This window comes from Stegodyphus dumicola, chromosome 8 (assembly GCF_044657685.1).
Source record: "Stegodyphus dumicola isolate Sdum_Otavi_A_Nest chromosome 8, ASM4465768v1".
Taxonomy (NCBI): domain Eukaryota; kingdom Metazoa; phylum Arthropoda; class Arachnida; order Araneae; family Eresidae; genus Stegodyphus; species Stegodyphus dumicola.
This window is the reverse complement of record NC_140775.1, coordinates 79,769,824-79,785,631: the sequence shown is the minus strand read 5'-3', so window position 1 is coordinate 79,785,631 and position 15,808 is coordinate 79,769,824. Positions and strand designations below refer to the sequence as shown.

Genomic DNA, 15,808 nt, shown 5'->3' with positions numbered 1-15,808 from the left:
TGCATCATACAGCAAACCACAGGCTGACAACACAAGCCTAATATCTCTGTAAAAGCTTTTTATTATTAAATGCAAAGAGCTTTTAGTGGACCTATATGCTTTTTTTTATATATATATTTGATGTATACACCGCATGACTTCCTTGTACGAAATACTAAATTATACATACCTTTTGCTGCATTTCATTTAAAATTATTTCCTTGAATTTTATTAAAGATATATTTCTCATTCAATTAATTCTGTTCTCAGTTCGCGGCAAGGCAAAAACATATATAAAACCTCAAAATATCTTCATTAAAAATTGAAAAATATAGGGAAAAAATAAAGCACCAAATACAGTTAAAACAATAAAGAAAAGAAACCAATTTTTACAATTAAAATTACAGTTTCAATGCAAAAACAAGCAATTCGGCCAGCAGGCAACAAGGCAGATTTTTTGGTGCACAAAAATGAAAGTTTAATTTTGGTCCCACTCGGCAAAAAGACACTGAAAGTGCAGAAAGACTTAATTCACTATTCTGCCAAATTTCAAAATTAAACAAATATAGATGCTATGGTAAAAGAAACTTAGGCTTAGTAGCACTTAAACAACTTTTAATTTGTTGATAATTCTACATCTATTGCATGCAGATTAACTAAAGGCATAAAAACCTTAAGCGGAACATAAGAACAGCACGATTCAATCATTTTTAAAGCAAAAAAATGCTCAATTTATCTACATATAAGAATAAAAAAAAAACTGAGCTCATTGAGCCAAGTAATACAGTAGGTATATACAGGTTGTCTAAAAAAAATGTACTTGCACTTTAATTGTCGCTGACATGTTGCCTTTTTTGAACTGCAGGTGTAATTAATTTATCACAGCATGGCAGGAAATCAGCTTGAAAGCGAGGAAGTTTGTCTTGAAATGTTATTGGAAGACCTAAAACACCAGTGAAGTGCAAAGACAATACAGATGGGAATTCACAAAAATCGCACCAATGTGCTTGACCATTGCTCGCATGAGAGATAAGTTTGAAGCAGATGAAACCATCCAGGATGTCAATAAGAAATGTCCTGGACGACCACAGACATCCACGAGCCCTGGAAAAGAAGAGCAGGTGCAGGAAACACTCCTTCGATGACCACAGAAATCTCTTTGACAAACTGCTCGGGAAAACCATATCTCAAAAGATAGCATCATGTAGCCCCTGCATTGGAAATGCTACATTCCAACACTAACCCATGCACTCAACGAAGATGATCCTGACCACAGAGTTCAATTCTATGAATGATACCTGGCAAAATATGCAGAAGATGCAGGGTTTCCACGTACAATTGTGTGGAGCGATGAGGCACTCTTGAAGTTAAATGGATCCATTAATGGCCATAACTGCACGTATTGGGGTCCTGTAAATTCTCATGTAACACTTGAAAACCCTGTAAACTTACCCGACATAACAGTGTGGTGTGGGATATCCACATTGAGCATCAAAAGACCTTTTTTTTTTTTAACAGAACTGTCACTGGTGAGAGTTATCTTAACTTGCTTCAGGAGTTTTTTGGTTCACAAATTTCACACATGTTTGGTGATGATGATGAGATTTACTTTCAGCAAGATGGAGCACCTCCTCACTACCGTCGCGATGTATGAGCTCACCTCGATGCAGCTTTTCCAGACACATGGATTGGACGAAGAGGTACCACTGAATACCCTGCGCGTTCCCCGTACCTTATGCCCATGGACTTCTTTTTATGGGGACAATCTTCTTTAAGACAAAGTTTATCGTACCAAACCAAGAACAACCGATGGATTGAGAAATTGGAAATTGAAAGACAAAGTTGTGATATTCTTAATGACCTGTTTCGTGACATTTGCGAATCCCTTGGTGTGCGTTATCAGCATTGTATGGACAATGATAGTCATGAGTTTGAATATTCACGAACATAATTCCTCAATTATATTCATCTTCTGTATTCAAAGTGATTCCATTTCACCCTATGTTCAGAAATAAAGTTTTTCTCATCATTCGAAGTGTGATTACATTTTTTTGAGACACCCCGTATATTTATATACTTTTGGTGGGGCTGATTTCAACGTTCTGAGGCTACTCGTTGAGTTATACAAGATACATACATATGTACAGAAGACATGAAAAAAATCTCGATAAAAGTATATTTATGGGTACCCCTTGACGAAAATTGGCGATTTTGGGCAGTACATGGATACTGAGTTTGCGCAATTCTTTGACTTGTTATTTTGTCTTTGTGTAGTGACGATTTTGCATAAACTTTATCCATGTACACATTGACCTATTTTCACTTAAATAAAATATCACAGAATTACATGAACTAGGCATTGCACACTCCCTTGACTTTATCCATGTACACGTCAACATATTTTCACTTCAAAAAACATCACAGAATTGCACAAACTTGGCATTGTGCACTCCCTTGACTTTGTCCACGTACACATCAATATATTTTCAACTAAAAAGTGAAAGGAGCACCGAATTCTAGGTAAAAATATATTTACGGAACATTCAACTACTCTGGTTACCATAAATAAATGAAACAACAACTTTGCAATAATACAAGGAGTACCCTTCAGTCTACTCTAACCAAAATCTCTTCTGAATCCCTTTTAAATCAGTTTTATAATTCTGATTGAGGGGAAAAAAAAAAAAAAAAAAAGAAGAAGAGTCCTTCATTCTGTTCTTATGTACCGATGTCATGCAAAACATCGTTAAATTGCATTCGATAGCGGTCAAAATGGATAATTTCATTGAAATATGATACCTGCAATTTTTTGCAATTACAATACTTCCTTTACTTCATACAAGGAAGTAAAAAAAAAGGGTCAGTGACTATTTTTGGTCTCAGAATGATGAAACAAGTTTCTTCAACAATACAAGAAACAGCTATACTTGTGCATCAGCAAAACAAGGTATTGAAAAATAGAAAATCCTGTTACTGTAAATAATTGTTTAAGGCTTCAAATCATATTAAATGGACTGATTGCATAACACTGAGGATTAAAAAATTAAAAGAAAATACTGCTCAGCATATTCACACATTAGAGAAATATGCACTTCCTTCACCTGTTAACACATTATGAAAAACCAGTTTCATATTTCAATGTGTTCATGCATTCTGCCATGAATATTTAACTGATGGTTTATTTCTAAATCATACCAAAAATTATAATAGCCTACATAATTGTCTAAGTGCCATATCTTAATCTGATTATAATTTTTTGCAGGAAACTGAAACAGTAAGCAAGCACAAAGAGCTAAACAAATAAAGCATAATTAAAAGAAACTGTACTTGCATATTAATATCATCTAATGATGACATCGAAAGATGATCTTGAAAGGCCTGTGAACTGTGTCAGAGAAATCAATCTCAGTAATTAATACCAAAGGTCTCACAATTCAATATTATCTGTCTCATCCCCAACATTGCAAAACAATGTGGGGTATTTATGCATTATCCCATCAACCATCCAAGCAGCATGATTTAGCGCTAATTATGGATGACCAGAATTTCACAGTAATGACTAGTGAACCTTGTCGAAATTTCTGTCAGTGATTGACAAGATAATATAAATGTAACCAATGTTAACATTTTAAATATATAAAGGTTTCAAAATCCTCACAAAACTATCTCTTTAAAACAATATTATTTATTATAATTGGATTTGGCTTTACTTTTAAAAATAGCTTTAGATGCTTAAAATGAATGACAATATGTGCTGTTGAAGGGCTTTTTTCACATCATTACAAATATAAGGAATATATATTCAACAACATTTCAGCTAAAAATTCTAATTGAAAACACTGTTTTCACTTATGGACTAGTTTCCCATTACTTCATAGACAATGTACATGGTATATTACGAAATTGAAAGAAAAAAGTTTATGAATTATTAATCAAATGAAGTAATTCTTCAACAAGTTTACCTGACTGATCATCTAAATGAGGCTGACATAACCAAAATGCAGTTGTGTTTCATAAATATAGTTTCAGACAAACATTTAAATTTTTTTATTATGATGCAATCTCAAAGATACAAAACACAAAGTTATAATGAAATATTACAATAATGCTGCTTCTGTTATAACTTTATTTATGAAAAGATATACTTCTCCAATCAACTGTTAAAATAAAATGCATAACAATGTTTTATTCACAATACTAAAATAAAATATAAGAAAAATACATTGTTAAAAAATACATACTCTGGATCTGTTGATATATTAAGGCAGGTGCATATACCAAAAAGCATCTCTTTAAAAAAATTCAGCCTTTTTTCTTCAAATTCTTGGCATTTATCAAAAACGACAGTCATATCTTCCATATACTTCGCATTGTAATCATTTATTTCCCGAAGAGCTTGTTCATATCGTTCTTTTGTTTTTTGAACCTCATCTTTGCATTTGGAAACACGATCTTGTAACTTTTTAACCTTAAAAAGTAACACTATGTTAAAACAAATTGATGCTTTATGAAAAGCTCCAAGTTATAATAAAATCAAACAACCAGCAGCAAATGTTAGAAATAATATTTATTTCTCTCTCTCTCTCTATATATATATATATACACATAATACATAATTTTTTTATCTGAAATTAATTTTAGGTTAAAAATAATTTGAATGCTGCAAAAACTATTTTGCACACAATTAACAATATCTAAGAATAAGAATATCTAAGATAAATTCATAAGAGAAATCAAAACAAAGAAAACATTTTCAGTAGACAAACAATTTGTATTAGTACCCACAGCAACAGTCTTCGATCAAGTGCATTTCCATGGGTCTTAAAGCGTGAACTAATAAATAATTTTAATAAATGTGTATATATATATAATTTTAACAAAAAATCAATAGAGTAAAATTAAGGGCTTTCAAAGTCAAAAATCCAGCACTTACGTGGCTCAGATTGACTAGTTTTTCAAAATATAATTATTATACTATCCAGGAAAGTGAAAAACATGAGAGTAAAGGACTATTTTAACTGGTTAAAGCATAATAAAAAAAAGTAGAAATTAAGTTTAAGCACCATAAAATTGAATTTTCCAATATTTTTTTTTAAATTAAAAAACAAACAGACGATATTTTTTATGTCTATAACAAAAAGAAATTTAATTAATCATAGTCTAATGTATGAGACAGACTTGTGAGAGGGTAATTATCTCAAAACTTTAACTTGAATAATTAGGGGACTCTTAAAATGTGTTTCACTATTCTTGACTATGTGAGAGAACTAAAAAATTTCTACACAGAAAAATTTGAATTAAAATTATTTAAAAAAATAAAAAAATAACAACAAAAATAAATAAAAAAAAAAACATTCTCAAAGAATCAAGAATACTCCCCAAAGTGATTTCAGACCTAAAAAACTTCAAAGAAAAAGCACATTTATTGCACTGAAGTAGGAAATTGAAAACAAAATCTCTAGATTAATTACACACCCAATTTTACAATAAATTATATAATAGGCCAAAATAACTGCTAAAAGACTTATTTAAAATAATTCTCATTTTCCGAAAATAACAATGCTGGCCAAATCAGCAAAATGCATGTTTGTGAATACTAAAAATAATCTTAATGTTTCAAAAGAAAGCATTAAATTTTTTAGCTGCTATTGAAGACTAAATTTATATACACATGTAAAACTTGTGGTAAGTAGAGAAAATTATGTAATCACAACATTAATTTCTGACTCTCCATACACATTATATTAGAGAATAGATGACAAACATCTTGAATATCTCATTGGAATGTCAAAATTCCAGAAATAATTTTAACTGAATAGGGGAACAAAAACCAATATTAAAAGTAAACTGAAAAAGCAGTCATGCTTTACTATTTACTCATTTCCTTTATTTTATACTTATCCTTTATTTCAAATTAAAGACATACCTGATCAGGAGAAAGAGATGTATCACTTGATGCATTCCTTTCTTGATTTATAGCTGATCGTTCATTTTTGCAAGCTGTATGATATTCAGACTTGCATTTATTAACTTTTTGCAATAGTTTAGCCCATGGTTTTTGAGCCTAAAAAAAAAATAATAATAATAATAATAATTTTTATGTATAGGTACTAAAATAATAGAAAAAAGCAGTTTTAAAATATTATGACTCCCTTAATATTTTAAATATACATTTAAAAGCACATACATAATTAAATGTGAAAACATAAGGCTAAAATTAACAATAAGGTAATTTTCAAACAAATAAGATTTGAGTAAAATATACTAAAATAAAATAATAATAAGTAATGTGTTTGTTATTTTCCTCCAGTTGAACATAAATAAACTAGATGAAATATTGAGACATTTCCTATTGAGCATTACTGTTATTCTGTTTAACATTTGATAGCATCTCATTGCATATAATTTATTGAGTAAATTTACCTGCATTTGTTCATACAACCTGCATATCACATTATAATATTCTTTGTATTATAATATTCTTATTATATATGGTTTTATACAATTGCACATAAACCAGCATATTTACATGTGAATAAAAAGACATTTTTACATCTTATGCACAAAAATTAACTAATCAACATTGTTAGATTAGAATTACTTTTTTGAATGCATCATCCATTTCTTTCCTTTCCTTGAGAGTCATCATAGATTTATGATAATTATCTTTCTGCCACAGCTTAATTTGATTGACAACATCATTAATCAAATGTTCCTTAACTCTTATATGCATATCACATCGGCGGTCAGCTTCTACTAAAGCTGCTTTCCATGCAGCTTCTGTTGTACCATACTCAGGGCCTGTTGATAAAAATATTTTTTAACATAATTGCATGCAAACATGAAAACAGCTTACATCAATATTACACAGTCTTTTACTAGGTTTACAAAAGTTCTAAATTAAATAAATATAAAATATAATTTAGACTAATTATATGTTATAATAATAACATTTCCTTTAGCAGATATTGGCATGAAATCTGAAAACCAGACAGGAATGTAACAAGACAAATTTTTTAAAATCCCTCAATTATCTTTTTTTAGTACTTGACTATTCAGTTCTCAAACTTTAAAATTCTGTAATCATTACTCCTACATTCATCTCTATCTTATCCTACTGCTACTTCAGTTATTGCTGTTTAGTAACTCAGCTTCAATCTTTGGGCTTGGATGATCATTTGCTCATTTATGTGAATACAGAAATGAGGTTCATCTGCAAAGAAGGGATGTCTCAATGGAAAATTTTCTGATGGAAATTGGCTTGTATTTATGTTATATATCAGAAAACCATGAATACATCTATGCAGCTAACATTTTCAGCAGGATCTGAATGCACACTGAACTACCACCATTCAGCAGTCTTATCCATTTGGTTAATGATGGAATGAACATTAAAAAAAAAATCAATTAAGTGTTTATGATCATATTTAAATACAAAAGAATGGGCATTCTATATCCTGCCTTTGAGACGAGAAACAGAAGCTGAATTTCAAAATTGACTATCTAGAGCAAGAAATATTAAATTCTCCCCTTTTTCAACTTGTTGTACCAGTAACAGGTTATGATGCACTAAAAGATATTCCAAATTTCAGCAGCTGATAACTTAAAATTGAAGCCCCTTTAAGTTACTGATTGCAAAGTAATTGCATAACTAGCAGTACAAACACAAAACTGCATTAGTTTGAAAAGCTCCCAACATCCTTAATTTTTATCTTTAATAATTTAAAATCAGAATGACCCTTGCTAAATCATTACCTGTCAATAAAATTATCTTACTGATTCTTTAAACTTAAACATACAATAACAGTCTCTGTAAAACTGAGAAGACGTTGCTATATTTACCATCTTAGCACCTCTATGAACAAAATATTACATTTAAAGGATTATATTCCTCTCTGCAGATAAAAAAAAAAAAGATGGTACTTTTCTGTTATCATGAATGTATTAAAATTCATGATAACAGAAAAAAATGTATTCATAAATGTATGTATGTATGTATATGTACATATTATGTATACATACATATATAGACTTCTGAATCTGGTCCCAATAACAGAAAAGTACTAAAAAATACATTTATTTGATCTTCAGAAGTGATATGTATAATTCTGATGAATTAAAGTATAAATAATAGATGAAAAGTTTTTAAAAAATATTTCATTACCCTTTTCAATCAATTCATTCCATTTTTTTGACCAATTTCTCAAACTTTTAGCAAATACTTTTTCTATTTCACATCTCTCTTGAATTAATGTTATCATATCATTTGATAAACGAAAACCATCTTCAATACGCTTGGTGGTCTTCTTATAATTGCCAGGCTCCCAGAAACTATCACTTCCAGCAATAAGCATTCCATCATCACTATGATGAGACATAATGAAGACTCAACTGAAAATTAAATTTTCATTATTCACAATTAATCAAAATAATATAACAATACTCATTTATGTCTTACATCAATAAGTTAATGAAAAATCTACAAAACATGACAACAATAATCAAAATCTTCCTGCAGCATCCCATAATTTTTATGGAAATAGTTATACTGCTAACTCCATATATTAGATAGTCAAGTTAAAGAAAAGGAATTCGTGTAATAGCATAAAGATTAATTTCCAATGGTGAAAATTAGAATACTGATGTTTGACAAATAAGAAAACTATAGGTAAACCTCAATGTGAGTCATCCCAAAGCTAAGCTAAATAATACAAGGAATATTTTAAAAAGAAATTTCATTGAATCAGATTTTTCATTGTTGTTTTTTTTCAGTAAAATATCTAATCAGATTCAGCATATCAAATTAGCTTGTTTTAAATAGTTTAATACATATATAGAACATTTTCATAGTTTAATATATCAATGAAAATGGTCAATAGCATACTTTTTAAAGTTATGAATTTTAATGAATGCTACTAAAAATTATATACGTACAATTTCCACTATTTTGCATCTTAACACATTTTTAAGCCTATACAAACATATATGTTCATCCTTTTTAAACAAATTTAATATTTTTTTTACCAATTAGGAACTAAAAAAATATATACATATTTTTTTATTTAGTTAATAATTGACTATGTAAAATAGAAAAAAAAAAGAAAAAAAAAAAAAAAAAAAAAAACCACCTCTTTTTAGAAAATCAAACAAAGCCATTCCATTAAACACTTTCAGGCATCCATTAAAAAATATACATTAAATAAGGATCTCATTAATACAAAGTTAAATTTAACTAATATTCACACATTAGCAGTGGCACTGGGTATTTTTATCAGTATAGCTTTAAAATCTTACACCAACTTATTTATTCAATGGAATAATACTCGTATTTTATTGAAATCATTTTAACAAATTTTTAAAATCAAATTAAGAATTTATTTACATGTTTATTATGACAGCAAATTATTATACCAATAGCCTCAAAATACTTAAGATGTATGACAAGAAAGAAATATATAAAGAAAACACTTTTTCTAACATACAAAGGTGTCTATTAAATTATTCTGATATTTTCTACTGCTGTAAGTTGATAAAATATTTGCTCTGTTTTGGTATTAGCATATTCTAATAATAAAACTTTTAATAATTTTATCATTTTAATATAACTTTGATCCCACAGCACTGTTTATTGTTACTTTCTTATACTAAATATAAATACAGTACAAAGTCCGAAATCCGGACGTCCATTATCCGGAACTCAAAACCACCACCAACGTTTCTCTGGTAGGCTTTATGCATGCACATTTAATTCCCCTCTCCGCGCATAATAAAATATCTGGAGAGTCCCGATTCTTAATTTCCCTTCGACACTAAATCAAACATTTTGTTAGTGATGAAACAATCATTTTAGCATAAATTTGTATAATCAGTAATTTGGCTCAGCTGCTGCATATCTGCTTGGCACACATCTTAAAATTTACCAAAATTTTCTTTGCATCTTTTTTTTGCTAAAAATAGATTATGTTGATGATAATCATAAACCCAAAGATTACATTTAGGTCTATTTGAATTAAGAATAACTGATTCACGTAAACCCAGAACCAGCGCCAGGGTTCGTATGGCCGAAGCAAGTCGCAGAATTTAGGACTCACAGAGACTGCATCAGGCGGTAAGATACCTAAGTGCCGGCCCTCAATAAGCATGTGCAAAAAATAAACATAAGTATAATAAACAATTAGTACAATTCAGGCTTAACTGTGTCAGTGTGCAATAGAAGCAAGATAAAATTTAATGGAACATCTTGTCGTTAGTCGCCAAACTCATAATGCATAGCCAAATATGTATATTGAAGGATAGCTAAATTTGATGATGATAGCCGCTAATTTTAAAGGTTTTTGGATATCGCAAAACAAAGGTGAAATTTTCCAATTAGCGGATTTTGTAAAGAAATGTGGCAATATAAAAGAAGATTTTCATCGTGATGACAATGCTTCTCAATCATCAATCAATGAATGGCTAAACCTTTAGTATGGTTCTAAATCCAGAAAATACCGCTACCAATAGTGAAGAAAAGTGAGAGAGAAGTTACTGAAAACGAGAAAATTTCAATTGACAAGTTAGTCGGAACTCTTGAAACAGCAGTTACAGGACTTCAATAAAGTAACTAAAAGACAGTTCTGTAGACAGAGATTATGTCTGTCTACAGAATTAAAGAGAAAGTTTTAGCACAAAAAACGAAGCAACTTAAACAACTTACATTGAAAGAAATATTTAACAAGGTAAAAAAATAAATATTAAGCTTTTTTTGCAAATTTTGATACCCTTTAGATCATAAATGCTTTTAATATTTCATAAATTGCGATTTCATATTTTTAATTTTATATTTTCTACATGCCATCTTACTAGATTTAAACTGATGATCTAATATCCGGAAAAATTCCAAATCCAGAATCACTGAAGTCCCGATGAGTCCGGATTTCAGACTTTGTACTGTATATACAAGCATAAAGAATATGCATACAGCCAGTCTGACAACATCATTTAAGTTTTTACTAACTATAAGCTCAGAATTATGTATGCTAACACTGCACTCCAATAATTTACGCAAAAGTTAAAGTTAGGAAAAACAGCTTTACCATCTGAAATGTCTACAATTATTACCATATTAAAAAAGATCTGATTACACTATTCATTTCACAGTTAATTCCAGCTCAAATAGAATTTAAAATTATATAAATGAAATCATGATCTCTCCTAGCACAGACAACATAGGCTTAACCCTCAAAGGGATGTAAAATTCCATATACAAGGATAGTTATTCAATTCATTATACACCAAAATTTCTGCCAGCTCCTGATCTATCTGATTTCAGGTTGAATGTATACTGAAAGAAAAGGAATCAAAGGGTCATTTTAGAATTAAAATAAAGGAAACACTGCTTATTCGTTACAATTTCGACAACTTTGAAATTTCAGGGCCAAACCTGTAACACTTGCACGGTAAGACACCAATTTTCATTGAGTACTAGCTAAGCTGTTCTTTCAATGAAAAAGCTGTTTGAAACCTTTAGTATTTAGTAAATAAAGGTATATTTTGCTTTATTATATTAGTTTATACAAGATACTAATTGTACTGATCACCTAGTGCACTAAAAATGCCACAGCTGGTCTGAATGCAATTTCTGATTTCTCAAAATAAAAAGAAACGTTACGAGATTTTTCATAATTTTTAGATTTTGTTCATACACTTATGACTCGATACTTTGATAAAGTTTCAAAATTTAGTAATTAAAATTTATTAAATTTGCCTTAAACTTTAGTATTTTACTTATCATACATACAAAAAAATGAAATTGTACAGCTTTCTCTCTGACTGTTAAGCTTATTAAAGATTTTTCATGCTTTACTGGTCAAAACATTTTATTTTAGATAGTATATATCAAATTTTATAAGAAAAAACAAGCATCAAATGTAAGAATAAATACTGAGAAAATTTAATAAAAAATATTAAAAATACAGAAACTTGCTGCTATGAAAGGGATAATGATTATTATTACAGTCAAAAGTTGTTAATTCGGACACCCATAATCCGGACCTCAAAGTTACAAACTTTCTGCGCATGTGTCGCATTGGCGGATGGACGTTTATGCGCATAATGCATTTACGCATGCACGTTTAATGTATAACGGACGGTATAAGCTAAAATTATCTATTTCAGTTAATGTTGTAGATTGCGTTGTTCCTTAATCTTCGAATTGGATCTGGCTTATTATTTTTTGCAGACTGTTAGAGCAATTTTATAAAAGTAAGCTTGAACTTTCGATTATGTCAAATAGAATTTCCGATATATATTTACTAATATGTAAAGTATCTACAAAGCGAAAGTATGTTTCGAAGTCCATTAAGCAAAAAGTGGAATTGCTGCAAAAAATGGATAAAGGTATATCCTTTGTTTATCTAACCATTCCGAAATCTGTTTATCAATTTCACGCTGCTCTGCGGCGGCACGCTATGAATTGGAAGTTGATCTGTCAGCACTATCCTTATCTTCAGGGCAGATGTTTTTATTTTATTTGGCTTATAATTCCTTACTAAATGTAGTATTTCATCTCGATGTACTCCGTCTTTGATATGATTTAAATCAAATTCCTCGTCATTATAATTAGTAAAGTAAACAAATAAATATTAAGCTTTTTTTGTAAATTTTAATACCCTTTAGATCATAATTGTTCTTTATTTCATAAATTACGGTTTCATATTTTTAATTTTATAATTTCTGCATGCCATCTTACCAGATTTAAACTGATGATCTATAATCCGGAAAAATTGATAATCCGGAATCGCCGAAGTCCCTACGAGTCCGGATTAACGACTTTTGACTGTATTATTCTATAACCAGATAGAACATACATGGTATAGGATGTCTTATCACACAAATGGAATACTGTTTAAAAACTATTGAAAGCCAATACCCTGCAATACAGCGCCAAATATACTACACACAACTCTACACTCCTGCAAACCCTGCAACAACCCCAGAAGCTCATGGCAAAGTTTATGTCTGTTCCCTAGTAAGCACTACAGCAACCTTTGAAACTGTTACAAGTAGTATTGTTGGAGTGTATAATTAGGTGTTGGTTAGTACATAAAATACTCAGTACATTACAAATTATACTGAACAGGTATATCATTAAATTGTGAAATAAAGATACAAGTTATTAAGAACGTATTATATTTTATGCTACTCTGCTTATTTTAATTAAGTACAAAATGTATAGGTATAATATCAATTGAAAGATCGCTTCCTTAAAGAAAAAGGTGACGGCAATTAGCCAAGCCACATGTTTGATTAAAGTTTTAACAGCCTAAAAATGAAACAAAAAATTAAAAGACTAGATATTTTATTTCTTAATCCCAAAAAGACGTTTATTCAAGATATTTCAAATAATTTGAATTTTAAATATTTTACACTTATATGCATAATGTCATAGATATCAAAGCAGAACTTAATTTTTGCATTAATTGACGATATTAGACAGAATTGAATTCTTTCCATACATATTTCACATTATACAGTACAAAGTTTCTAATCCAGACATCCATTATCCGGAATGATCTATAATCCAGACCTCAAAGCCATAAACTTACGCATGTGCGTAATGCGTTTAATTTCGATTGACAAGTTAGTCGGTATTCTCGACACAGCAATTACAGGATCTGAACAGTGGAACTTTGTAACTCAACAAGAAATTTTGTCTGTATATAGAATTAAAGAGAAAGTATTAGCACAAAAAACCAAGCAACATAAACAACTTACATTGATAGAAATGTTTACTAAAGTAAACAAATAAATATTAAGCTTTTTTTTTCTGTAAATTTTGATACTCTTTAGATCATGATTGCCTTTTATTTCATAAATTATGGTTTCATATTTTTAATTGTATTATTTCTGCATGCCATCTTACCAGATTTAAACTGATGAAGTATAATCCGGAAAAACCCCTAAACCGGAATCGACGAAGTTCCGACGAGTCCGCATTACGGACTTTGTACTGTACATAGCATAAGTATTTTATATTTGTGTGCATGACATACAAAATTATGCAATAAAAATATATTTACATACATAATTAATAGAAGAATAACATTTAAAATGTACATATATTTAATACAGTTTTAACTACTTTAACTTATTTAGAGATTCTTGAAATAATTAAGTTAAAGAAACACTTTTAAATGCCCATGTTACATAGTCAACTCTCAATTAAATACATCTTGAAATATGATTTTTTTAAACATTTATGTTTTGTAATATCAAAAAATGCATAGAGGTATCACAGGAACATTCACAAACACAGAATACTGTGTGTACAATACCTGTATGTCTGTGTATGTGTATGTACATACACAAACATGTACACATACATGCATGTCAGCATGTTCCTTATAATTTCTTCAACATTCACACATTAGTAATTGCATTATAAACTTTTTATTTTGTCTTGTATTTTGCAATGAAAAACTTTTCAGTTTGTCATGTATTTTATTATGTATTTTTACACATTTTATTTTACTTATTTATTTATTTATTTTGGTGAAATCCTATTTTTATCATTGGCAAACAGGCTCTGGATAAGGAAAGCTCACATTATTAAACGCCTTAACTTAAATACGGAAATTTAAATCTTTATTTATGATTTTATATCGCAACAGGTTTTTGCACATTTTAAACTGTTCTCTGTATATGCATGGACAACTATCCATATAGGCACATTAAATAAAACTTTTTTCTTGTCTGCAATTAGTCTTACAGCCAGTTATGCATTTTATTTTGACTTTATTTTCCTCCTTTATACTCTAATTTTAATTTGTAATAACTTCTTTAATTTCCTTTTTGTTTATTTACCCCTTCTATTCCAAAATAATAATATGCTTATAATAAATCTTTAAGATGTATTTACATTATTTCAAAAGAAATTAGTCGTAAGATTAGTATGCTAATGATGCATGTGCGAACTAAACAAAAGCGAAACTAAAATCTTTTAGACAAAAATAATGAAAATTATTAAAATCAGAACCTTTAACTAACCAACAGAAATAAAGAATTGTAACTTTGCTATTCTTAATCTAGTATCAAAATTGTAATCTTAATTCTAACACTTAACTCTGTCTTGTTATCGTGTTTATCACTTCTTATTATCATAAGTTGTAATGCTTAATTTTACAAATGTAAGTATATAATAATGGAATACTGGTAAAATGTCTTGTACCAATTTAGCTGTATATGTTTCATTCATGAATTTTTTTCTAAGAATTAAGAAGAGTGTTAGTCATGACATTTAGACATGATTGTCTCTTTATTGCAACCATCCAGCTATCATTACCTATATGAGAGATTCTTTAATTTTTATCACCCATATATATGCATTCAAATTCCAAATTAAATTAAACTTCCTTTAATAAATTCAGTAACATACGCTGCCTCCCTTCCTCACCCCCCATCACTTTCCTGTCCTGAATAGCCATATTAAAGACATTCTTTAGACAACAATACCACTACTGTTCCATAAAAAGCCCTCAATTACCAGCACTAACATTCTTCTCCACTCTCTTGACAAGCTTCAGCTTTGTAAACCAATTAGAGGACAAATGTAGCTGATATTTCATAATCTCTCTGATACATGTACATACATCTACAAGATGAAATGAAAACCATAACTATTAAAATTCTGATGTATATGTTGACTATGTAAGGAAATTATGCATTAAGTCTTTTCCAATATTTAAACATTTAATGGCAATGAATTTGTTTAAATATTCATATCCACTGAAAGAAAAATACTGGCTTAGATCCTTACATTAAATCTTGTCACTTGATTTGAAAAAAACTT

The 15,808-nt window shown here is 29.4% G+C and overlaps 1 protein-coding gene across 3 annotated transcripts in view; it reads right to left on the bottom strand.

Moving 5' to 3' along the window:
* Nucleotides 1-15,808, bottom strand: part of LOC118197608 (protein kinase C and casein kinase substrate in neurons protein 1-like) — a 43,215-nt gene that overhangs the window by 19,514 nt on the left and 7,893 nt on the right. For all 3 annotated transcript variants that reach the window (XM_035369134.2, XM_035369133.2, XM_085822027.1), the window contains exons 2-5: nucleotides 8,144-8,370; nucleotides 6,581-6,780; nucleotides 5,906-6,043; nucleotides 4,221-4,447 (exon numbers count right to left, since the gene is read on the bottom strand). In XM_035369134.2, coding sequence (XP_035225025.1) covers nucleotides 4,221-4,447; nucleotides 5,906-6,043; nucleotides 6,581-6,780; nucleotides 8,144-8,357 — 779 coding nt within the window. In that variant the 5' untranslated portion in view covers nucleotides 8,358-8,370. The remainder of the gene's footprint in view (nucleotides 1-4,220; nucleotides 4,448-5,905; nucleotides 6,044-6,580; nucleotides 6,781-8,143; nucleotides 8,371-15,808) is intronic.